The 27369-nt window shown below is 43.0% G+C and overlaps 1 protein-coding gene across 2 annotated transcripts in view; it reads right to left on the reverse strand.

The window, feature by feature from the left end:
- Snf4agamma (SNF4/AMP-activated protein kinase gamma subunit) overlaps positions 1-27369 on the reverse strand; it is a 139569-nt gene that overhangs the window by 91039 nt on the left and 21161 nt on the right. For both annotated transcript variants that reach the window (XM_076808960.1, XM_076808959.1), the window contains 5 exons: positions 19958-20659; positions 17151-17728; positions 5859-5952; positions 5369-5697; positions 4315-4530 (listed from right to left, as the gene is read on the reverse strand). In XM_076808960.1, the coding sequence (XP_076665075.1) occupies positions 4315-4530; positions 5369-5697; positions 5859-5952; positions 17151-17728; positions 19958-20651 (1911 nt within the window). In that variant the 5' untranslated portion in view covers positions 20652-20659. The remainder of the gene's footprint in view (positions 1-4314; positions 4531-5368; positions 5698-5858; positions 5953-17150; positions 17729-19957; positions 20660-27369) is intronic.

Here is a 27369-nt window from a genome sequence, read left to right on the forward strand (position 1 = left end):
CAGGATGAAAATGTTTCGCGGCGGGTTGCGTAAGGTGTCGCGTGGCCGGTGTGTGTGTGCGCGAGGACGGTAGAAAAGAGGGAATAAAGAACTGAGTCTACGAACCGAAAGGAACGAGTGGGCCACGTGAGATGTTGGGGGGTATTATGCTAAGAGCTTACATCGGCGGAGAAGGCGAAGGAAAAGAGCAAAGAGGGGAGAGCCGGGGGGAGGCTGCTAGCTTTCAATTTAGAAGAACCGAACAATAGAGGAGCTTCGTCGATGAACTCGAGGCATTCTCCGTGACCGTAAGTCACCATTCAGCGTCTTTTATACCGACGGTTCAGAAAACTGCGGTCGGTTTTTCTTTTTTCATTCAAAATGCCGGATAAATGGATGCACGGATAAGCGGAGGTAACTCCTCGGGCGAAATAATCACGACATCTTTGAACGTTTAAGTTTCTCCGCAGAATGTCGGGGAACGTGGGCGTTTACATTGCCCCGCGCAATCTCTCCGCATAAAAGAGCGCGCGATATCTTTTCGCGAATTCCACTTGTGAAGATACGTAATGGGGTATCCGAGGTTGCAGCCGTAAAATCCGCGTGCACGGTTTGGCACTGACGATTCACAAAGGAAGCAACGCGAAGCTGTAGACGCAACTTTCTCGCAACTGAATGCTGCAACGTGACTGTGGCCCGTTTCTGAGGAACTGCCAGCAATCCAAAATCTCGCGCATAACTCCGCAATTGTTTCAGAATTCTATGTACAGTAACTTCTATAAGTATCTGCCTGGTGATAAATTCTGGCAGTGCGAGAGAGTACGGCCAGTGCGTAGCGGCGAGAAGAGGCTGTGATCTGTAAGTAGAAAATACGATAGCTCTGCTCGAAAGAATTGTATGTGAAAATTGATCTCCTACAGGTTTGGAGGTTTGCCTAGATCAGACCAGCGATACAAACGTGATACGCGGAGCCCAGCGTTCAGTGTTCTTACGCAAACGTGTAAGAATAATTCTCAACGTCTCCGACCACCCCCGCTGTACCCTCCGATGCTCGCACAAATAAAGATTAACAGGCGCTAATAATGTTACGCGGGTGATTTGCAACGTTTAAAATTCAAGGATGCGATTTACGTTTCGGGGGATACTAATTTCTACATAGAAATGGCGAGCAAACAGTCCGTCGTCGACGTCACACCACCGGAGCGCACACCGCCGCGATCAATCCGCATCGATCGAACGAACAACAAACTCGAGACGCACGTGATCCGGCAGGAGAGATGCGCGCGCTTCCCTAGCACCTTCAGCGTTGCATGCTCCGCGACTCACTGAGTGAAAAAGCTGCCTTTGAATCTGTCTTTTTCCCGAGCCCACGGTCGCACACAGTCGACGCATGCAAATACACTCGGTGTTACATACGCGGCGGCGGCGACGCCGGCACGTCCCGCCTCTCCCACCGAAATCTGACCGTTCATGTTCGTTCGCAGGCATTTAAGCCACCTGCCCAACGAACTCCATTTGCATACCGAGCCGCGCGACTAATAAAAAGCTATAATCGGGCAACGTGGACGTCGCGAGAACGTGACGATACAACTTCGCCTTCGTAGCCTGTCTACGTAGCCTCGCAAAGGTGGCGGATGTTTACCGACTGCACCGTATTACCTCACTGCAGCTTAATCCCCGGCTAATGGTCGTGGAGCATTGATTCTGGTTACTCACCGCGGCAACCGCTTTAATTCAACGCTGATTAATTTGAACGGAGAACCTGCAAGAAATAGTGTTCTAGAAAATATTGCCAATGTTAAAGCAGTTGCGTATTAGGAAATCGGTATAAATTGGGGCATTGATTTCTTTGCCGGTACTCTTTTTAGCTTTAAGACTAATAGAGGACCCTTACTGCGGAAGGCATTACTTAGCTTAGGTTATTCCCCATCTACCTACCTAGTAATCTTTGTTCTTGTCTAGGTGTTTTGTTTCTCTCTCCTTTTTTTCTTTCTCTGTACTTTGCTGTAATTGTCTCTTGCTATATTGTTCTTCTGCTCAATGGGCTTGTCCCGTGAATGAATTATTATTATTATTATTATAAGGGAATAGATAAGGATTGCGTGAAATTGTTTACTGAAAGGAACAAAGGCGAGCCTTTAAAGTGAGAACATTTGTTACGGTATCACGCACGATATACCGAGGAGGGAAACTGGTTTCAACGCTAACGAGTCACGTGACGAGGTGGAGGAAGCGTTCAAACACGAAACACGATTTCGCTGAAATGTGTCCCTGAAACGATTATATCAGCGTCCACCGTGTTTAGTAGGTATGCTGATTTTTATTTAGACCCGCTGATAGGTGGTATACATTTACGCGAGAGGTGCCGAGATATGTACTATTAAGTGATCAGGGTAGGGAAATTAAAGTTCGCCGAGGAAGCGTGTCGAGCATCGCGCGGTAAGTTATTAAAATAATCAGGGTCGAGGCGCGAGTTAGTCACTTCAATATTTGAACAGATGCGATTTATGGCTCCACTGCTATTCAGCCAACGATGCGCGAGTTTCGTCGTCATAAGCTGGATGCATTTCGCAAGACGCTTTCAACGCGGCACGGAACGGGCAAACAGAGGCTCCAGCGAGTTTTTCGTTGTAGCTGAAATTTGCAGGAAATCTGCTGATGACCATTTTGGAATTTCTTAGGCGGGATGTAGAGTGGCGAGGTGTTCTAGCCACGGCCAGCCGAATTGTGCGGAGGTAAGACGGAGAAGCGTAATCGTCGACGTCAAAACACGTGCACTCTGCTTTCAGAGATCATCCTTTTGTTCGCCGTGATACCATTGTTAGCGATGGACCAGCGGCGGTTTCTTCGTTTCTAAAAAGTCACGCTCTGCCGAGAGCAGGAACGCTGGAACGGCGCACTCGCTGGAATTTTGAGTTTCCTATTTGCAGCTGGGAGCTAAAGGTCTCAGCAAACAATGCCCGATTAGTATGAGGTACCATTTTTGGGAGTGAACGTGGGATAGTCGAAGAGTTGATAAATCCTTGCCTGTCGATCTTAGAAGCTGCTTCGAGGGAGCTTAATATTCGGCAAGTGAAATAACGAGAGTAAATGGAATAGTGTGTATACTTCGTTGAATAACAAACTAAATCGCAGATACTTTGTGGCGCGCGTCATTCTTGTTGTACGGCGAATTAAAGTGAACAGCTGTGCAAATTGAGGTAGCACTTTCTATCAATGAACTAAATCACTTTGAGTACTATTTTACCATTCCGGATATCAAGTGCAGCATTATCCACTGTACCATTGGGGCCCAAATTATTTAGTGGAAGGAAGATGATGTCTTTATCGACTGTTACTCACAGCGGTAAAGCAGAACTCTGATCTGAATTCCGATTCCCGACAGTCGGTCGGTAGTTGAACATCACTCGACGATTTGATCAGTGAAGTTCCTTGCATCTTAACTAGGGCTGTTCGAGTGCTCGAATATTCGGGCGGCTTGAAATTCGGACCGAGCCGGGACTCGGTTTTCGCACCGAGTAAAATCGGGGTAGCTCGATTTTTTTGCGGGCAGCTTGAAAAATCCGGGTAGTCCGAATCGTTTCGGGCCGCTCGGAAGAACCGGATAGCCCGAATTATTTCTGGCCAAACCCCCATTTCCAAGTGGGTACTGATTAATTTATAATCTTGAAGATTACTTATTAAAAGAATTTCTAACTCAGCGGTGACCAGCGGTGGGGCCCCTCACGCGCCTGCTTCCCCTTCCAATCTTTCTCTCGCATAGCGTGCCTTCCGTTGTCAAGGAGACCGCGCGACGCTAAGGAGGCTACCATGACGGTCTAGCCGGGCTAGCGTCTTCGCTGTTAGCGTCGCGCGGTATCCCTGACAACGTGGACGAGAGTGGGAGAACCCCAATCTCCCGCGGGAGCGACCTTGAGCAGCGCTGTTCTAACTACTTTCAAACCCCTTGGGCTTGTGCGAATTTCGCACTACTCATGTTTTCCTCGGATCTAGTGTGCGTATATAAATTTCTGGAAGGTGTATTTTTGTGCAATATATAGTGCTTATGTATCCGATTCTTCCGGGCGGCCCGAAACGTTTCGGACTACCCGGATTTTACGGGTATACGCCAGGGCTCGGCTCGCTTTATTCGAGCACCCAAACAGCTATAATCTTAACATTTAACAGGCAACAAGGACTACCAAAAATACACTAACCTAACCAGACGAGATCCTTCATCCTCTGTCAAATATAATGGGGAAATTTCTCGGAATAAATTAGTAGACACCAAGATAATACCCCTAATTCAATTCCTCTGAAAGCACACGAAAAGAAGGGTAATAACAGATGACTTACCGCTTTCCTCTTGTCCTCCGAGCTAAGGGCACTGTGGCTTCTATGCCTGATGAGATCCATAACTTTGCTCACAGGATTCCTGCTGCTCTCCGATCCAGCTCGCGGTCGTCCCACAGATTCCTTGCTATCTCTGTGCTCCTTGCTATCTTTGTGGTGATCCTTTTCGGTGTGTACATCTGTCGATGAACTTCCATGGGAACCTCTGTGCAAAGAATGCTGAAAGAGGCAAATCAGAAGCGTTGAATTAGCGTGATCGATCTTACAAATTCCCTGCTAACCCTTTCCTCACCAACGGTGACTATAGTTTTATATACTAATCAAAATTCCGCGTAGCTAATAATCTTACAAGGGAACATCCCGAACTCGGAAAGTTGTGCCTAACAGTAATTAAATTCTTTTTGAATAGAATATAGTTTAAATAATTCTAACAAGGGGAGGACGTCACGTGATAGACGCCGATTTTGATGAGCCTTGGCACGATGGATCTGTGTTGAAAATAAGTAAATAGGTGTCCGAGCGTTTCTGCCAGTGGGCCTTAATAATAGAGATATTTACATGTAAATTATTAAAAATTGTATAGTGTCCGTGGGGTTTTAGTGGGTAAAAATCCCACACTACCCTGGCGCACCCAGGGGATTCCCCTCTAAATGAGTCCGGGTGCCTCCTAAAGATTTCTCCAAGTTAAATAAAAAATTATAAAAAAATGTATAAAGTTTTTTTTTAACGTGGAGACATCTTCAAAAGGCACCCCGACGCCTCCAGAAGGGAATCTCGCGGGCGCCAGGGTAGTGTGGGATTTTTACCCACTAAAACCCCACAGTCACAATGAAATTTTTAATAATTTCCATGTAAATATCTCTATTATTAAGACTTATTCGCTGAAACGCTCGGGCACCTATTTACTTAATTTCGACACAGATCCATCGTACCAAGGCTCCTCAAAATCGGCGTCTACCACATGATGTCCTCCCCCTGTAAGTAATGATTGGAAAAATTTCTACTGCGCGCGCGCATTAGGTGTTAATTCGGAAGAATCCTCGCAGCGGAAGTTTACCTGCACAGCACTCTTCATATTCGCTATAATACTGGGCTTTCTTTTGCTGGCGTCGGATTTGCTCCTCGGCCTGAACGCATCGAACAGCGCCGACTTCCTGGTGGGGCTGTCGTCGACAGTTCCACCGCTTTTCCTACGTTCGGCGCTATTGCTACGGCTATTACTGCGGCTGGTGGACCCAGACCGAGTGCCCGATGCTTTTCTACCGCCTTTGCTCGAGCTCGACGAGCTGGACTCCGCTTGCTGCGGGAGAGGCGTCGACTTCCCGGAGCCAGGAGCGCTGCCCGAGGTCGGCTTCCTGATGGTCCTCGAGTGTGAGCCCCATGTGCCTGTCGAAAATGCAAAGACGTTCGATGAAACGCTCGAACCACGCAACGAAAATGAGAATCAACAGACATCCCTCACTGATACAATTAATCTAGGCGAGGATAATAAAAAAAATTCACTCTACATGCTCGATCGGACGATAAAGCACGAGTGATCATCCCACCTGCTCGAGGTCTCTGGCCTTGATCTTGAGAAGCATGACTCGAATTGTCCGCATCCTCAGTCACGATTGTCGGCAACGGTTGAGATCCAAGTTCCTGTAACGAAATAAGCACAGTTTATAGTATCAGGATCGAATCTAATTGAATTATATATAAACACCCGTCATTTGGAATTTCAATCGCCCGTATACTTTTATCTTGGTAATTGAGAATCGCTACTGTGAATCGCTATCGCTCAAGTGCTGTAGCAACAACTTTTTCTCCTTTGTAAAGCAATCATGCGTGGATTACGGTTGTAAGTTGATCGTTCTTATAGCGAGGGCGCGTCAGCGATTCGCAAAAATTACAGGAAATAAGATGTGATGAAATTTTATTATCCGCGGATCTAAAGCTACAAAATACAATAGATTAGATACCATTGTTTAATCAAGAGATAGTCGACACAACGCTTATATTTAGCCGGATTATCTTCCATGGCTTTCTTTTCGCAAAGTATCTCGCGTAACGGGGAAATTTCGACTCGTTCGGATGGCTTCCTCGATAGAAAATACCTCTTAAGATATCTCCTTTCGAGAGCTTAAAGGAATAACCACGCTCCGCTTTATCGCCGCCATGTAAATCTTAATTTTCATTGCCACTTGCCGAGGAGTATTGAAAAAAATCGCCACCAGATCTCTGTCTATGGAATTCTAGAAATCCAAATCGGATATTGATCGCTTCGTGGACTCGAGTTTAACCCAGTCGTGCAATCCATTAAAAGATAAACTCGGCCAAAGCTGTAAACCGAATCTGATAGGGGCAGCTGGTCTTTCCATTTTTCCAGATAATTTGTTACCGCGAGAAGCACACCGAATAAACGTCAGGAGTCTGTGCAAGAATAAATTCAAGAATTCAAATTGTTTTGTTCTATCTGGGCGCAACGAGCAAATGTTTCAATAAAATAATTCAATGAAACATTTTGGTACTCTGCCCAAAACAGAGATATTGCCCTTTGATGAATAAATCCTTGGAGTACGTCTAATTTCACTGAGGAATCAATTGGAGTATATTTAGCGACTAATAATAGAGAAAGTGTAAACAATGTCTTGGATATTTCATGCTTGCAGCGAAGATTTCCACAAAATTTCATCGGACGGTGACGAAAGATTGTCTTACACAGTAATCAAAGGAGGATGTACTCTTAACCCTTAACTGATATCCTGGGGCCGCTCATGACCCCAGACACGGAAAGTTCGCTGCAAAATATTTGGTTGTCTAAGTTCGTAAACTGAAGTTCGAATTAATTTTATAACAATAGTTTAATTTCCTACGTTTCTATTATTTTATAAATTACCTAAGAACAAAATATTCATAGAGGTTGATCTAGCGTCGACTTTACAAATTTCTGTGCCCTTTTTTATTCGGGGTCTGCCAGTACCCCAGTATACTAGTGAAAGGTTGAGTATTATTATTTATTCTCTTTTAATATTATTAGTAATAAATACATTTATTTTTTTACTTTTGGCCTCAAAATGAGGTTTAATGTGTTGCGTGTGCAAGTGTTATTAATTATTATACGTGACGTTTACCAAAAACAGTGTATCAATTAAGGGTTAAAATGCAAAACGAAATAGTAATGAAAGTAAACACCGCATCTGTTCGTAGAAATGAAATATTATGAATGGAAAGTTCACCAGTTGCATCGTGGCAGCAAGATAAGAAGCGTACTGTTCCTCGTGTGTTATCTATCGCAAAGTAAAAGCAAAAAAAAAAAATTGAATCTTACAGGAAGAAAAATATACACGATCACACCTCTATCTACGATTTTCCAAAGCTAACGTGATTCAAGCTTTCAGTCGTCATTACTCAAACTATGTACACAGTTCCCGTACCCTTTTCTTACAGTCTGCCGACAGATCGTCGAGCACGCTTTCTGCAGCCTCCTGAAGCGTTCTCAAAATAGAAGCTTTAAGGATCATCTCATGGTAAGATTACGAATCTTATTCGACACAGACACATGCTCTGTACAGAAACGTTTCTGGCAATATTATACTGTGCCACTTCATCAGAACTATAATTTTTAAAGGAGTTTATGTTTTATCAAATTTTTTTTCTTGTAACACGTCTTTCAAAAGATTCGTCGGTAGTTTCTTTTATCAAGCTTTCGTCGCAACAATCACATACACCGGGTATATAAGGACATACCTAGTTCCAAAGGCAAATTTAGAAAACAATTAACAACTGTTAGGTATGTATATTCTGTTTCGACTGAAATTAAAAAATGGAACATGAGTCAGCATTCTGCTGATTGAAAATGTAAGTTCTGTAAATTATACGAACTCGAGAGACTTTGAAACTTGCATGGGAAATAAGTTTAAGATAAACGATTGTTTTTTATCGAACGCCACGCGGTCTGTAGCAAAGATTTGTTCATTCGATGTACCCGAAACTCACGAAATGTTTCATTCGCTGTACCGAACTCGACTGGCATTTTGAGCCATGGTCGCGTTGGTCTGACGTCTGATAGGAGGCCACGTGAGCTGCGCGGAATAGTCGGCAGCAGTGTTATGAAACCGAAAATAAATCTGGTTTAAAGTTTACGGAAAACGTCAAACGGTAAGAATATCAAACTATTGATTCGGGATGCTGTAGCTTTCCGTAAACAAGTTCCTTCGGGGAGAACTAAACCATATTATCGCACGGAGGTGTGCTCTATGTACAAACATAATTAATCATCCGCGTTTCAGAACAATTGCAATTCTTCTTTGGATTTAAGAATGGAATTATTAATTCAGAATGCTGCGACTTTTCGTGAACCAGTTCCTCGAGGAAAAACAAACTCAAACATTCGTAGATGTTAAATTTAAATGAAAATTTAATTAGTTACCTTGCTTTTCTATGGATTTAAAAAAAGGAGAGCGATGTATTTTGATTAAAACGAATATAGAACAGGGAAGGTTTTTTTAATAGACACGCGATTGCTCGTTACACGTGTTCACGTGAACTCCTGAGAGGAACAATAGGAAATGAAATCGAAGGATGAGTACGATAGAATGGCAACTATCGAGTGGCTCTCGTCCAAGTTTGATCGTTTTGTCATCAATTTGCACGAGCCCCCTACTTTCTTTGTTCTACCCACAAAACCATAGTAATGTAATTCGTGTACTTTATAGAGTACCTTATGCAACCAGTCTTCAATTCGCACCTGAATTTATCTATCTGTTATGAATGGATATTCTGAAGGTATAATAGTTTATCAGTAGTTTTTCCGAGTATTTGTTACAACCGCACTTTTAACCAACATATCTCAGAGTATGGAAAAAATGTTTCGCTCTCCATGAAAAGCCTCCTCGATTCTTTTGATTTCCTGCTGATACTTAATTCCCACAAGTGTTGCTGTTCTCTCTATCGATAAAACTGTCTAGATTTCTTATCTCTTTGTTGAATGCGGCGAACAAGTTGCATAATGCCATGAAACACCGTTTCAAATTTTACTCGAGTCCTGCCTTTATCTGCTCCACCTTGCAACGACGTCCATTTATAGAAACGGCGATAAACAGCGAGAGGAAAAATCGCGACGGATTGAACTTGCTTTGCTCATCAGAGAAACAACGAAGCTTAGGTGCAGTTAAATAGGAAATAAATCTGGTTCGTCGAAACCTATTGGTAGCTGTGTTATTTGTGAATAATAAGAATAAGTTCTAAGTGAAAATTGAAATGTCACTCGACGCGCAGGAATACAGAATTAAAAAGTAATCGATGCTCAAGATATCAGTCACGCTATTATGATTACACGAAGTTGAGGGCGCAATCAATTAGATAACAGAAACGGACGTTCGAAGGCAGGATAGAAATTAAATCGATCATACTCTGTGAAAATCGATCTTCATTTTGTTGGTTGGCTCTAGCGTGTCTTTCGTAAGCACAATAAATACAGTTTGCCAATAGTCAATCAATACCTGAGCTCGCGCAGATAAGATTACCGAATATCCTGATCAACAATACAGATTACAATTTGTAAACAAATATCCAGGAGAACTCGTGACTCGAATGGATTCGTATCATTACAGTATTTTCCGACACCGGCGAGAATTTCGAACATAACTTTGCAACGGTGAGAGATAGAACAAAACTTTAACCGTAAGAATTGTTCAGTTTTTTATGCTCTGGCACGCTACCGAACGAAAAATAAAGTTATATTAAAAAAAAAGAAAAATCGCGATGATTTTAAGGGTTGATTTCACCCCCTCACGGTGAATTTCCGCAGAAAAAAGTTAGTCCTCCCATACTCTGATGTGCTTTACAATCTGTATCGGAGGGGGACCGTTTCCTTGTCAATCGTTTCTCCAATACCTCTCAGATGCGTGAATTCAGGAACTGAGAGAAATTAGAAAAATAATATTCCTCCAAACTCATCAGCTGATCAATTATAAACCTCGGTACCAATCAAAAGCGGCACCCCAGTGTCAAGAAATCTTCTGAAACCCCTAATCACATAATCAGGGGTTGAATGGAACGGTTAAAAATTTCAATTAATTATGAAATAACTGTAATTTAATGACCACCATATTTTCTGTTATAAAATGCAGTGTATTAAACGAAACTTTTATTCCATACATTTCTGTGTAAATAAGAAACTTTTATTTTCTTGAGAGTATGAAAAAGTTCTAGTTAAACTGGGACATTTATTCTGCTGTGAAAAAAAGTTTAAGTTGTGACAACAGATTCCCTGCAGATCTTTTGAGGTTGGTAGATAGGAAATTGAAACCTTAAACCATTCAGTGAAAATAGTTATATATAAAAATCTCAATGTGCTTTCTCTTCTGTATTTATCCTGCTTCTAATTCCTTAAATAACACCAATTAAAAAAAATATTCCGAACTTTTATATTCTCCCCTTAAATGTCCCCTTCAAAAGTATATGACCCTCCAGAACTTTTATTAATCGAACAAAAAATAACTGTTAAAGCTGAACTCTTACAACAGAGTCAAAGTGTTAACGCGCAAAGTTAACATAAAGCAGAAAAGAAATGGTTTAAAAGTTAGAACTTCGATAAATAACTTTTATTTATAAAAGTTAACAGTTTCATTCGACCCGTGACCATAATGCATCTACTACAGTCGGCACAGTTTATAGCTGGCCCCTCGGGGCTGCTACTCCACCACCACGCTACCAAAAAAGCCAACTACTTCTAAAAACGAGGGATATCAAATTATATACACGATGATTGCACCTTACGAATATTGTGCCCCGAATATGCGCCCAGGAAAAATAGTATTACTCACGGGGTAACCCAGCAGGATACACATAACCTCAAACTTAACTGGGAATCCTCCGCGTAAAATACAAGTTATCCGCGAAGGTTTGAAAGCGAATTACAGCGTGCATACGCGGGGCGATAATTGGCCGTTTCGCGGTTAAACGTCACGAATAGAAGCTTGTTTCCACTACCTTGTACGTTCCATGATACTCTGGACAACGATCTAAATACGGCACCAGGGAGTACTTCCGAATTCTGCCCAACGACACCGTCGACATATTTCCCCGAGCTACGCAGAAAACGGCGCGTGTGCTTTTCAAATATTCATTACGCGGGTGGAGCACGCCGTGTGCCGGTCGCGGTTTCACCGTTCACTGACTGACAGTGCCGTCACTCGCTGTTCCCAGGACCCACCGTGATTCACTATCGGCTGGAATCCCCCCGTCACGCCGACGAGACCGGTATCGACAATCATTTTCCCCGGAGGACCGTCGCAATTGCCCCCTTATCGCGGATGAACCGCGATTAGCACGATAATGCCTCGTGTATTCCCGCGTATCGCTCTCCGACAAGACACCCAGAAACACTCGACCGTGATTTCTGATCGTCCGTCTAATTGGGGACCCGCGATCGCGATCGCAGATCAACGTGGCAGTGCAGGTAGTACGAGCTGCATGGTAGATCCACATTTTTCCGAGGATAACTTTATTTGGAATTTGTGCGTTTGGTACAGTTTTCAACGCACCGAGTTTATTGATCTGCTTGATATGATTGTATTGGGGAAGGAGTTCGGGAAGGAAGTGGAACACTGAATGAAAGATTGATGGGTCTGGGTTAGGTTATTACTCGGAGAAAGAAGAGAGGTTAATGTGGAACACTAGTGGTGCCACGTTAAGTGATACAACGAGAAGCTGAGATTGTACTAGCTTTTTAATGTTATCGAGAAGATAGCATCAATAAACCATAGGCGTCGATATATCTATTGTCTGAGTGTTGTAGCTAAAATAACGTTATTCGATCGAACAGTGACGACGAAGCAGTAACTTCGGAAATTTATAGGTTATTCGTGTTATAGTTTGGAATATCTTATAATATCCATATTGTTACGTTGAAAATCGTTCATTGAACCGTTCGATATTGATCAATCGGTATACCTCTCTTATTTCCCTTTCCAAAGACAGACTAAACAAAGAACGCGGTATTGCTTCGGGAGGCACATCACAGAAACCGCGTGCATCGTCGTAACGACAATGCTCTATTCGGATCAGCAGCGCACGAGTTCGACCTGCCACGCCACTGCTTAAGCGAAACGACGAGTCAAAACAGACGAGTAAATCAGTTTATTTGCGGCGTTAACGAACTACCGTGCCGCCGACACGTATTTCAAATGCACGAACTCGCTTCTATTTCGCATAATTTCGCGAAGATGGCGGACACGACGCCGAGGCGAATTTCCATTTAAGTAGCTGCTTCGAGTGTGCTTGCGCGGCAATTTCAAATCCGGCGACGAAAGTCTTCTGTTCGTGCCTTGGGGGACAAACTCATCTAGCGTAATCGATAAAACTGTTACCACAAGTGTCGACGCTGAGCCAACTAGATCACTAGAGATAATCCGATGAACCTTATTTGATTAAGTACAGAATTAACAGCGATATAGCACCGTCCGTGGCGTGTCGCATCGCCATCTACCGGCGAGCCGGAAAGGTATCGAGAAGCTGCGTCGCGGAGAAGTGATCCTCCGCCGGTAACGATGCTCTCCCCCGATCTTTCCCGATCGCAAGCAATCGGATAAGAAGCGAAGCCGAATTATCATCGGGGGGGAGGCGCGAGCGAGAGATTCGATCGGACAAAAGGCGCGTTGGAAATGTCAGGACTGAAATAGAATAAAGACAGGGCGAGATGCAATTACTCAGTTCGCATGCCTGCGGCAGCGAAACGGAGCACGTGTAAAATTCTTTGTACTCTAAAACGGGCTTATGAGTCGACGCACGACCGAAACGTTACGCAACAAAGAGTGAAATATCGCGGGCAACAAATAAAGCGTGTTCATTTCGATTAATTACAACGGCTCACCTTCGGCTCGACATCCGACAGATATCCTGTCGCCGTAATTATGAATCTAGTGTTTCTGCCCGCCCGCCCCTCGCCGCGGAACACATTACACGGCCAATTGATACGGCACGATTGTCGGCGCGCGCTCGCGTTACGAAGTCTCTTTTTCCCTGCGATTCGTTTTACTGACCTAATCCCAGCGGATTACTATTTACACGGGGGAGGGCCGACTCGCGTACAGAAGCATCTGCAAAGGAGGCCTTACGTGCCGGGATATCCGTCATAACAGTCCTCAACGCATTGTAATTCGCCTTTCGGCCGAATCGATAGAGCTTAAAGGAAGCCTTGTACCTACGCCCTCTCCGCCCCCTCCTCCCCGAGCCGCCCCTCAACCACAGCCCATGAAACATTAAAGCGGCATCCAGATCTGGGCCAAACGATATCGCGAACTTAGAAGCGCGTATCCCTGATAGAGTCTTTTCATCGCGGCGGGATCGCCCGGCGATTCCGTATCGATCGCCGCATTCGAATTTATAACAGAGCGTGCTAGAGGTCGACCGTTGCAGCGCGGGGCGCGATCAACTATTTTCATCTGTCAGCATTAGCGATTCATCTGGGGCAGCGCTTCGCTCGCGCTCGTCTCTGACCGCGCTCGGGGCTCTAGTTAGAGCAGATCCACGTCGCTTGAAATAATTAAGAAGAGCTCAAAGGGGAGCCACTCTAACGACTAATTCAACGGCTGCAGTATTTCTAGTAGTCGACGCAGAATTCTCGGGCTAATCTAACGATACTTCCACTGGAATGTCTATTAAGTTTAGATAGGGGTTGCCGATATCGTACCGCTTAAGATAGTTTACGGTATATTTCATATAGGGTCGTCCTTAAATTATGTAAGGCTTTTTTTTGGGGGAGGAGGTCGTAAATTTCTTACGTTTTCTTACAAAGAAGTGGGGGAGAGTAAGGTAGCGTCTTATGTAATATTTTTTAACCTAATTTTCAATAAATACAAATTCCATCATATTAATGTTTCAGCAAAGTAGTTTCAGTTTAAATTTCCCGGAACTGAGTTAAATGAATGATATAAACTTTTTGAAGAATTTTAATAACTGATAAAATTCAATATGAAAAATATTACGTAAGCAGGGGGTGGAAATATCAAATCTTACAAATTCTTATTCTGGGGGAGGGAGGGGGTAAAAAATCGCCAAAATTAACCTTACGCAATTTAAGGACGGCCCCTATTTGGGATTAATTTGAATTATGATATTTTGCTCGAAATGTCACAACTTCGCTGCTTCTTTTTACATTCTTACTGGTATACTTTGGTACGAATTGCAATGCATTGGGACGAGCTTCGAGATCGATCCCGATCGTCGTAACCACGAAAAAAAGGGACTTCGTTAGCAAGGTCCGTGTTCGTAACTCCGATACTTCGTGACCAAGGTAATCTACCCTTCGCCGAGAATAAAGGCAAGGCCCTCCAAGTACCCTGCGGCCGGTTCGTCGAACCTTTCTTTTTATAACCGCCCAACAACCATGGCTACGCCGAGCATCGGTCGTTAGCCCCGTTGTTTACGGAAGCTCGTGCACACGATTCGCGAGTTCCACTCCACAAATATTAATCATCCCTCGGCAGTCTCCATAATCCTTTCTTTCTCGACGTACGAACCAACGGTGATAAAACAAAAAAAGACACTGTACTGCGGTGCAATGGAGAATAATAAATGAGTTACAGCTGGTTTCCCACTTAAATTAGAACTTGGGGGAAAGTGTTTCAAATGGGAATGAAATTTTCTGCGGAGCAAATAAAGCCACGGCTAACTTTGCGCCCGCGACAACTCGGACATTTATTCGGTCTTGGTAACTGCAGCAACTTATCGATAAATTCGATTCCACGTCGAGGTCTTTTGATTCAACACGTTCCGTGCCATGTAGGTCACAAGTGACCGCCGCCTCGAACTTATAATTCTTCTTCAGAAGCTTGAAATAAGTATAATCCTGCTATAAACAAAAATTGTAATTGAAAATAACGATTTATAGCGGAATAGGAGCATCGTGAAGAGAACAATATCCCTCCATATGCCAGACTTGATTGCCAAAGAACAACTCCGATCCACTTCAAATATATCAGGCATACTCAGTAGACGTTGCTTTATCGTTCGACCTAGAGTTTTGCAAAAATTTGCAAGAAAGAATTACTACGGTCAAGAAAACTATAATTTTTTTTGCTAAAATTAATACATTTTTTTTAAGATGTCACCACTTCTTTGTTTCTCAATATTTCTCATTCTGCTGTTTCAGACGATAGCCACGCGTTTACAGATTGCCAATCTTTCTGGATTCTGTGCTTTAGATAACAACAATAATTGCTGAGACCAGGTCTAGCATCTGGAAGGATGTTGTTCTATTCACGCTGCTCCTATTCCGCTATTAATGGATATTTTTAATTGCAATTTTTTATATAGTCTTAAAACGTGATAGAAGAAAGCTAGAAACGTGCAATAATTGTTCCTTACTTTTAATTTCCGAAAAATAATTTTTTTTCCGAGCCGTCGCAGTAGGAACACCCCTTAACCCTCCGCCGGCGGGGCCTGGGTCTTTTTGGACCCAAGCGTAAAGCTACTAATTGTAAGCTTAATATTAAATAGTGATAGACGAACTCTTCGAGATCGATAAATGAACTACTCTAACAAAAAGAAAATTATCCAAATTTCGTGTAGAAGAATAATTACTATGGGTCTAAACGGAACTATATTCTTCAAAATAAAAAAAGTTTCAGTCGAATCGGATAATAACTTTTGGAAATACAGGTCCCACCGTTTTGAGAACACTGTTTCGAGAAAAACGCGTTGAAAGTTTTACGTGGGCGCCGAGTGGCCGGGTGTTACCCATGCATTTGCCGCTACTCAAATGCCTATAACTTCGGGAATATTACGAATTTCAAAAAATCCTTCTAAACACGTATCCTAAAATGTTGAACGTTCGAAAAATGAAATAAGAAAAATCGACTTTTAGACCGGAACCTCCCCTTAAATAGCTTCTTCACAAAGCCACACGCAAGGTATCCCAAAGGTAAACAGTGAAAAGTTTCGAGCTTACAGGTTTCGCCTTGAAAATTACGAATTTTTATTTATAAACTTCTAACCCAGAAATTGACCAAACAATGTGATCCGTGCTGAAGCACCTACTGTTTCCGAAATGGCTATTTCTGCGTTTCCACCGGAAACGAGGAGTATTATCAACATTGGTCGTTTCCTGCTCTAGCATAGACTTGCCCGAAGGGCATTATTCAAGTTATGCATGACTTGCAGCGGATAAACTTCGATTTTCGAAATGCCATCGCAAGCAGCTGCGTGTATCGCAATCTGAAACTCAATCCACCGCTTTCGTTCCATCAGGCGCGAGCAAGACACCCTCGTGCCATGGACTCTCGAAAGAGTTCGTGCTGCGACAAATTTACGAGACCCTTCCCTCGACACAATTAGTCAATTACTGCAATTAAACGGAGCATATCTTACGCCTGATGCATGCCAAGAAGCTGCTCCGTGAATCGAGCTCTTCGATTTACACATCTGACTAGTTTATTGACCACAGCGAAGTTCCTTCGCCATAATAAGTATACAAGCTACCAGCCATAGTCACAAATTATATAGCAACAGTCTAAACCCTCAAGTCACCCTGCGCAAAAGACCACCTACACCAAATCCCTGATTTCATAATTTCTTCCAGCAAGCCTGCAATTAGCAAAAAACCTACGCCAACACCCTTAGCTCTTGTTGACTTCCAGTTACTTCCTTCAGAGCACAAGCGCGAGGAGTCATGACCACAGCGTTTGAATAAATTCCTACTCATTCCCTAACAACAATTTCCAAACTTTTGTATACAAAAGCAGTGGTTCCTATAATAAGGTGTATTAAAATAGAATAAACTGTAAATCCTGAGGGCCGGCGATCGAACTTCCAGAAACGAGTATAGAAGCGCAAAAAGTGCTGGTCCCACTTACCTTCCTCTTCCTCTCCTGCACGAAGTCCACCCTCCGGACCCAGACTTCCTCGGTAGAGTCGTAGTCAAGGGTGCTGGAGCTGCTCGCCTGGCTCTTCATCTCTATCAGGCTGCTGTCGAAGAACCTTTTATCTAAATGGGGGCTGGGGAGAGGACTGGTCCTGGAGAAAGTCATGCTGGTGGAGTAGGTCGGTGGATCGGTCGCGGGGAACGTCATCCCAGGCCCGGTGGTGTGCCTCCTCCTCAGCGGAGGCTTCGTGGTGGACGTGGGCGAGGTGACGGTGCACGTGGTGAATCTGGACGCGGTGGTGGTCGGGGTGCTTGTCGACGTCGTCACCGTGATCGACGCGGTGGTCGTCGCGGTGGCCAGCGGCGACGCCACCGCCGTCTTGGACTCCGATATGCTGGAGGTAGCGGTTGACTTCTGATCGATCCTCTCCGAGCTGGACTTCTCCGAAGCGGTTGGACTAGAGGCTTTCGAGGATACGCTCTCGTTCTTCTCTTCCGGTTCCTCCGTCTTCGCGACGTCTTTCTTAATATCGACGGTGGTCACGATCACTGGCAGGTCCACGTTTTTCGCTGGAACAGAGGGCAAAGCGGGAGTAGGTGAGAAGGCGGGCGCGATTAAGACAAAGGGGCCATTATTCGGTTCAGCCGCACTTGTCACACTCGCCGTTTCCAAGGCTGCAGATATAAAAGGCTCGACTGTTACGTGGTTCCGCGACGCGGTGGCTGATTCAACGTGCACTCGAGTGTATAGGGACACTATGGTCGTTATAGCCTTTCTGTGCAGCGGCGCCTGGTACAGTGATACAGTTTAACCCCTTGCCTTAGGAGCCTGCTAAAGGTTGCGAGCGTTACAGTGAACTTGGATAGAAGAGAAAGAGTGGTAACTGATAATCTATGAATCGTTTAAATTATATTAAGGCGAGCGCCACCTTGGACGCATGAAAGTCGTAGGTTTATTTAGCAATTTTCTTCTTTTAAATATCGAAGTCTTGAAGATTAAAAGAAATTCAACAAAAATTCCGGTGCTAAAGCCGCTGCGAGGATCTCCGATTTGGTGTCTCCTCGAATAATAAGACCAAAGATTTTCTACACGACATGAACTAAAGAAGCACATATGGATATGTCTAAATAAACATTTTTATGGAAATGATGAGTATACCGGGAACGGATTTATGAATTTCATTGGAAATTTTTCTGTTACCCTTCAATATGTACATATTAACTATACTAATCGATACATTGATTTACTTGCGTTCTTTGGTTGGAAAAAATTCCCGAAAACACCCTTACTTTTCAGACCGTTACAGTGGTCTCCCCCTTGAACCAGATTTCCCACTGAGTTCATTATTTAAAAGAAAAAAATTGCTAAATAAACCTATGATTTTCATGCTTCAAAGTGGCACCCCCCTTAATCCTACTATGGCCTACTTATTCAACCATAATTTAACATAATGTTAAAAAACGAGGAATACTCATATTTGCAAACAACTTCCTTATAACTTTCTAAAGATACAAAACCGCGAGTGGGTCAAGAAGAACCCGAGTGCTTACCGGGTTAAAGATATGAGAGTACCGTTGGGTCAAAAATGACCCCGGAGGTGTAGCAGGATTAATATATTAACGACTGCATAAGAATTCCCTGGCCATTTCTGTTTTTATTAAATTCAACTACGTTTCGACGTCTGCTGCAGCATATGGATTAAAGTGCGAGCAAAGTTTACGTTTAAAGTGGACCCTGAATCCGCCTACGACTCTCAGGCCAACCGACGTTCAAGGGTTAATTGCACCTAGGTGGCAATTCGAGGGAACTATTACATCGTTAGCAGAGTGGACTCGTGATTTCGGAGACATCCTATAAATAAACATCGCCGTCCAACCGAAGGAACTATCTAATAGCGTTGCACCAGGCGGGTGAATCGGAAATTATACTCGCACCAAAGCCCATTTACTTGGAAGCTGTGCAAAGGACGACGTGTAATATGTTCCCCTAACGTTCGACCAGGAGATCGTTAAGTAATCGAAAGGCGTCGAAGCTCGGACTAATTACGCTAATTGGGTACAGTACCCTCGACCATCTTGGACGTTACAGTCCTCGCAGAAATTTGATTGTTGGGCCGCTCGTTTCGGATGTAATCTATAAATACCCATCTATCGTTACCTAAGTGGAGTGGCTTTTTCGCGCTGTTTGTAGAAACGTTGCCAAACGGAACTGAACGAAGCTGAACCACCGGCCACGCACGCTAATCTTAGCTCTCATTGAACGAGTGCGAGCTCCTTCTAATAGCTCCTCGCGCGTTTTAATGCCCGAATACTGTTTCGTAATACGGCTGCTTCTCTCGCGGCCCGTGTACGTGCCACACGATCTAACACCACCTAATCGATCCGGTTCGCGAAATCAAACGGTCGATATATTGGTATCAAACAATTTCTTCTAAATTTATCGTTTGAGAAACAAATAACTGTAAAGAATAAAATAACTGTAAATATGAAAATAATTTCACGATTAAAGTGCGAAGAAGTAATTCGATCGCTCCGAATATTCGAATACCCCCAATTATTCGAAGGCATTATTCCTATTCGAAATTAATCGAATATTTACAGCTCTACTGTCGACTGTGCCCAGTTTTTATAACCCCAAATCGTTACAGACACCGGATGACCCCAATATCCGCAATTCGGCGCCCCGAAAATCACATTTACGACCCCCTACGCTACGGCCATTTAGGAGCAATGATTCTAATCGTACCAACACGCGCCACCTTGAGGACCGTTTATAGAAAACCATCATCGATAGCTCACCTTCCTCGGTTTCGTATTCGTCCTCCTCCCTGCACTCGGACAACCTCCTGCCCCAGGGATAGGGGCTGTGCGTCTGGTTCCTCGAGGGTAGCCTGTTCACGTGGGAGAGGAAGTAGTGGTGAAAGAAACTATCGACGCCGTCCGAGTCCTCGCCGGAGGACTGCAGCATGTCCTTAAGAGCGGCCAAGGAGGTGATGGTGTTGTAATTGATAGCCGAGATCAAGTCGTCCTCGATGTCGCTGTCGTCAGTGGTGTCTTCGTTTTTGCTCTGCTCCTCCTTCTTGGGCATCGGCTCGACGATCTTCGCCTGCTCGGCTTTAGACGCTTCTGTCTTATCGTCCGAACTGGTTTCAGACTCGTCATCGGAGGTGCTCGTGGACGTGGTGCTGCTCGAGGACTCCTCGTCCTTCTTGCCATCGGTCTTCTCTTCCTTGGCCTCCTCCTCGTCGGATCCCTTGCACTCGTCCTCGTCCTCGTCGTCCTGGGAGACGGTCTTCGACAGCTTCTCCGACGCGTCGTCATTCTGGCTCATCTCCAGATTCTTCTGGTTCTTCAGCGTCTCCTGCTTCTCCAGGCCCTTGCTGATCTTAGCATTGGTATCCTCCTGGCCCGTCATCTTCTTCTGATGCTGATTGTTGCCGATCACGTCACAGTCGTCTGTCTCGTTCTGCTTGTCAGCGCCTGAACTCTCCATCGAGGAATCTGGAAGAAGGTAAGGGTAGCCTTTTCAATATTACGCACATACAAGTCACTCGGAAGCTAGCATATCGCGAGTACATTTTCAAAATTTTCTTGCCGCGAGCAGCAGGCAGGGTGGGGTGGGGCTAGAAATCCCGCTTTTCGTATAAACCTAGCCAAAATTTAGTATTAACGATCTAGAGAATATCTGGTGTTATTTTGTATAAACTGTAACTATTATGCTTTACGTTCGCGAAATTCGTTTGTCGATACTCTTATCTTCTGTTGAGTTACAACAGAAAATGTTTGTCAATGCAAAGTGGACTTCTTCTTCTACTTCGCACAAGGCAAAAAGTCCATTGCATAGGGTAGAAAGTCCCTAATGTATTTTCGTGTAATATTAAACTAAATAAGTAACAAACTCTTTTCAAATCAAGAAATACTTATTCAACCAATTCTTTGTGGCGTACAATATTGAAAGGGAAGCATGACTTCTTTAACAAAAAATAAAAATATAAGTCAGAGATTCACTTTGAACTAAAAATTAAAAATATCGCTCAACTAAAGCAAAAACACTATTTAAAGACTTTGGCATCATTTCTTTATACTTTGGCCACCTAATTATGAAAACAAATAATATCTAATATATATTTTCAGTCTGAGGGACTTTTTGCCCCAATGGTAGCTCTCTAGTTTCTGCGATATATACTTTAGAAAATATTATCATTCAGCAATAAACAATAAGGCGACGTTTTTTTTTTAGTTTTCGATACATAAAATAACGAACAGAGACTGGCGACTCTGTGATCACCTCCGTTTCTTCTCGCCTTTTACACAGTACACTGCGAAACTCAATACGTTGTTTAGGAATAGAGATTTTGAATTCGGGATTTTTAGCCCCACCTTACCCTACCTAGAGTAAAGGTAAATTTCAATTCGTGTCTTCACCAAGCTTCTTTTTCCAAGGAAAAAAATAGCAAATCACTAGAAGGTGAGACGAATCTATTTCCAGGTGATAAACGAACGTCCACGAAACGGCAACCAGGGGAACGTTGGGCACATTGCAAAGGATTGTCTTCGTGACCCAAGGTTAGGGTTCCAGGCTCATCAAAGTGGGCTTCATTTCTTGAGCATGAAAGACCTTCTCCGAGACAGTTAACGACGGGTACACTGCGACTACTTGACTATTCATTGCCCGATTATTTCGCCGCTCTTTGGGCATTTTCGTACCGCCCTGAAACGATCGTTCAAGACACTTTTGTGATCCTTTAATGGGCAAGTTGGAGCTTTTAGTGTCTACGTGGAGCGGCTTATAATCAGGGCGATGATAACTGGGGCACCGAAAAAAAGGTAAAAATAACTCGGCAATCGATTAATTAACACCAATAATATGCTTGCGCGTGGCTACCTCAGAGCGTGTTATAAAGTGGACATTTATAATTCTGTGCAGAAGGCTACGAGAACGTAAGAATTTTGTACGAGGAGAAAAAAGGAATTAGTAATCTGGAATCTTCAGGCGAGAAAATTGTTTGATATAGATACAGCAAAGCGTCAGGAAATAATTACACTAACAGTCAAGATGCAAAGTCTGAATACGTTCGCGTGATAAAATTGTATCTAATTATCATAGGCTAGGTACTCTAACGAGGAGGCGAATTAAAACTTTTTAATTGAAAGGCGAAGCCAGCGTTTACAAGAATCCTCGATGCAACGATTTTAATGAGCAAGAGGAAAAGAGGCTCGAGAAATGTGACGAGGATGGTATGTGCAAAATTTAAATTCCACTCCTATATAAGAACGCGTCCTTCTTGTTATTGACCAACTGCGTTCGACGCTGCGATCCTGAAGGATCTTCCGGATGGCGCAAGCTGTGTGTTCGTAGAGTTTCTGGAAGGGAGCGTTTTGAATTTTTTTTTAATAAAAATGAAAACGATTGCGTCGCAGAAATATACTTATTCTGATGTTTAATATAGTTCTGATTCTTTCAATATCTACTTGCATATTAAAATTTTATTTATCGTAGCTAAATAAATATTACAATGTAAATGAATTTAATGCTTCTCGATAGAATAATAAACTCTTCGCAATCAGTATCGCCACAATTCTCTGAAAATAATTCCCACAGTCGAATGAATCAGAATAAAAGAGGGACGGCTAGCAAAGGAACACGTACAAGGAGGAAAACAGAGTGGATGAAGAGAAAATCAATTCCTGCGCTCCAACCTCCAAGGGAAGTAGAAAATCAAGCTCCTTAACGACTCCAACGAATAAACCGAATTTCATTCACACAAATGTATATAGCAAATTGTAACTTTCAAAGAATCGAGCTACGTAATAAGTGACGTACCCTCTTGTGCTAGTAATTCCCTACTTATTTCGAGCTATGAGTATCGACTTTCTACTTCAACCCTTCGCACGATGAATTTCGTTTAAAAATCACCCTAGACCAAATCTAAAATTCCTCTAATTCAAATCTAAAACAACTGGATCAGATGGATCCGCCAATTACTTTGAACAGCTCCATTTTGTTTCATGTTCGCCAAACGTACGTGCCTATAATAAAAACTAGACCGCATTGTTTCCAAACTCGTTAAATCTTTAAATGAATGTAGCAAAAATGTTAAAATAACATCCTACAGAATCTCCAATAAATAATATTCAGGGAAGCCTGATTGCGGTCCATGAGGTTCGTGTGCGTAATTATTTCACCAAAATGGTCCATTGTTTATTGGAGAAAATATATGCAACGCCAATATGGCTTTCAAAAATCAATTTCGCAGAGAACAGAGTCTATAGTCTGCAACGTGCAGCCACTTTCGTCCAGCTCTCCATGCGTTATCGATCGATCGTCCAGAATAAATAATTACCGCAGAGGACAGGTGAAAATTGGTCGCTGTATTTTTCAAGATGAAAAGAACGCCTTGTTGCATACGTGAACACGTCACTGGCGCATTGCGGGTAAGCACGCCCTCTATTTCGTAACCGTGGAAACGTTTGTCTATATAGCAGGTCTCGCCAGGGATATATAGACTTTATGCTGCCGTATTTCAGTATTTTATAATGCCCGGCACGACTGTCGAGTAAATCATCCGAACCGTTTAAAAGACGGCAAAACTACGTCCAGTTACGACACATTCTGTCACGATCCAACTTCTCACCCGACGTACTCATCGAAGCGGCGAGTGAGACGCGCGGCGGGAAATTAATTTTTACACCGACGCACTCGTCCCCGTTGAGGTTGCAAAAATATTATGCACAGCCAGGGCGTAAATAAATTGATAGTTCATTCAGGGAAACCTGGGCGCTATCGCGCTTAAGGTTACGTTAATGAACTTTGATAATAATTGCCTGATCGCCGATAATACTACGAACTGCAGTGACTTCAACTCGAATCAATCGACTAGTTGAAATTATTGCGTAATTATAAGATGCTTGGAAAATTCGAAAATATAGTACCTTGTTATATTTTTTAACGCTGATATTCTTCGATCGACTATGAATATTATCGACTCGAATATTTTAGACTGCAACTATGAGTATCGTCAATTTTGTGGTATTATAATTATAATAATATGTCTTTATTGGACCATCAGATTATGTTAGATTAGTATATAGTTGGTTGTTGAATTTTTTTTTGGTGTAGTGGGTGAGATTCAGCAAAATGCTGTTTTAAAATCTTAAGCAGGGAATCCACAGGGGAAGCTAAGCTAAGCTAAGCTATGCTATGCGATTCTGTGTTTTAACGTAGCTTTTAGTGGAAACGGTTCCATAAGAATGTATTGAAGCTAATTTTTTTAAAACGTAGCATGGCATAGCATAACATAGCATAGCATAGCATAGCATAGCATAGCATAGCATAGCATAGCATAGCATAGCATAGCATAGCATAGCATAGCATAGCATAGCATAGCTTAGCTTCACCCTTATCGGATACCAGCTTTACTACTCGGCTTCGCCCGAAATTTAGATTTTGATTTTATAAAAAAAAATATTTATTTATTTATTTATTTTGTGAAAATAGACACATTTATCTGGATTAGCTAGGCATAATGAGCTGGGACACATTTCGTGACCCCGGAGTTTACCGTTCGAAAGTTTTTAGGCGACAGACAAACACACAAACACTTTTCGCTTTATATATTAAGATTGTTAGTAAGGGATCTAGCACGGAAACACTTCCAGTAGGGGGTAGGCATATTAAGGAAATATTGGTACTGTTCGAAACCTTAGATAATCGCAAAATTATATATAGATTATCAGCTGCTGCTAATGGATTATACAACGCGAAAAAGTGATACAAAGATTTCGTGTTATTATTAATAATAATCATAAAAATGGATTTATTTGAGGGATAAAAGAATATTCAGAGCATTTCATTAGAAGTATTCGTATTTATTATTATCGGAGTATTATTACTATAACCTCGTAGCTAGGGTGGATTTGTATATAGGGGTCGTCCTTAAATTACGTAAGGCTCTTGGGAGGGGGGGATTCCTTCCGTTTTCTTAGAAAAGAGGGAGAAGGAGTCGGGTAGCGTCTCACGTAATATTTTTTTAACCTAATTTTCAATGCGAGTAGTCTAAAAATGACGTTTCGCACACGCGAAATCGAGTTAAATGAATTAGGTAGGTACATAAACCATTGAAAGAATTTTAATAACTGCAAAAATGCAATGTAAAATATATTACGATAAGAGGATGGGGGGAGGGGAATATAAAATGTTACGAATTTTTATACTGGGGTGGAGATGAGGTAAAAAATCGCCAAAAATTACCCATACGTAATTTAAGGATGGCCCCATGAACGAAATAGGTTGCAGGCAAATTTTTGACGAAATAAATTAAAAAGGATAGCAAAATGTTTTTTGCCTGTGACTTTATATTTTTCCATCGACGATAATAGCACAGATTTCCGTTCTAAAATTAAATGCCCATCTGTTTTCGCCAAAACCGAAAGTGAAGGGTGATCTTTAAAGACGAATCTGGAGACAACTTTAAAAGCAATTAAATTTCCTTTATCGTGTAGCAAATAGTGAATTAATTGTACAATTACCTCAACTCTTTTAAATTAAAATGTTTGATGGGATTTCGCGGAAATGGCGTCAGACGTTTGCTGGCCTAGGGGCGCCAAATCTCCAAACCCACCCCTGCTCGTGCCGCTAACCAACATCACCCTATTCTATCGCGTTATATGATCCACTAGCAGCTGATAATCTATATAAAATTTTGTTGTTACCTAAGGTTTCGAACAGGAATGCTTCCTTGTAAGCCAACGAAGTGGGGGGAAGATGCGTGTCGACGGACCTGTTCAATTGTTGTCGAAAGAAGCCAAGCGATTTCTAACGTTCAGTGGTAAAATCGCCAAACTAATAAGTACACCTCCAGTTTGACGTGGGCCAACCGTTTGCAGACATAAGAGTAACGCAGCAACAGGTACGGTTTGCTCAATAATAAAATTGAACGCTCCGCGAGGATGCGAGCAAGGTTCCACCTCGGCGAATGGAATCCAATTTAGAAGGCATATTCTTGCGTGGGACACGTTAAGCCACTTTTTCCATCGATTGCAAAACGTCTGCTCGACGCGTCTTTTAAATCGCAGACACGCAAAAGAATGCGAAACCACTGCGATACCGTGTTACTCAGAGTCGTAGAGCGAATAGCGGGGAAAAATTATTTAATTATACTTATTCCGCAGAGTACGAAGGTTGAAACGTTTGACGTACGTCGTGTGCGGAAATACTCCGGTCTCGTTTAATAACAGTACTAACCGAACGCCTATATGCGTTCCCCGCACAGACTGCATGCACTGGCTAAAGGGATTAAAGGACATCCTGTAATACAAATTCGAAATATGATTATAACTTGATCTAGAGCTCGAAATTAGTCGGACGGTCCATTTGATATCCATTGACGTCCATTAGCGAAGGCGTGTACTCGTAGATTGCAAAAAGCAATTAAGGGATCATGTTTCCGGGCAGTTCAGAGGAACGAGCCAAATATCAAGGGCGATGTAAATCCTTCGTGCTTAAGCAACAGTATTTTTACCAACGATCTAACTTACACAGCGTATCGAAGCTTAAAATATCATTTAACCGAATACCTTAGTAAACTAAGTACCATGTATTTAACACAGTCGGTGCCACCACTGACAAGTACATACCGCAGCAGACCCCTTCAAACACTCGGTACCCTAAACGAACGCCTTTCCGCGATCCAGCTGATCCCCCAATTACCTCAAGCACCGTTTTATCTCGCAAATATAATCACCAGGCCGACAGATAATCTACGTAATTGATAAGATAAATAACCTTCCACGCAGGCGTATCGGACGTAAATGCAACGCCTGATTTGCAACAGATAAACACGTGGAAATGTCGACGATCAGCAAGGCTCGGCAGAAAGAATCACGGTTACGTAACGCCCAGCGAAGTGTATTAGTAGAAAATTAATGGATTAATGTGCGACAAACACCCTCCCGTCCGAAATTAATCCCCCTCTAGTTGAAACGTTACCGGAAGCGGGAAGCGTGTGCACCGTTGTTTAATACAGTCTTGACAGGAGTAATGCGAAGTGACGGCGATATGGGTGGACAGATATCGCGTGAACATATGCGGATCTTTGGCCGAGGGCCAGGCTCGTTTCGCGAATACTTGTTTACCGCGTGCTACGGAGTGACGTAAAGCTCTATTGGACTCGCGGACCGATCCGGGGACACGTGACGATCCGTCGCGCGCA

This window comes from Andrena cerasifolii, chromosome 3 (assembly GCF_050908995.1).
Source record: "Andrena cerasifolii isolate SP2316 chromosome 3, iyAndCera1_principal, whole genome shotgun sequence".
Lineage (NCBI taxonomy): Eukaryota > Metazoa > Arthropoda > Insecta > Hymenoptera > Andrenidae > Andrena > Andrena cerasifolii.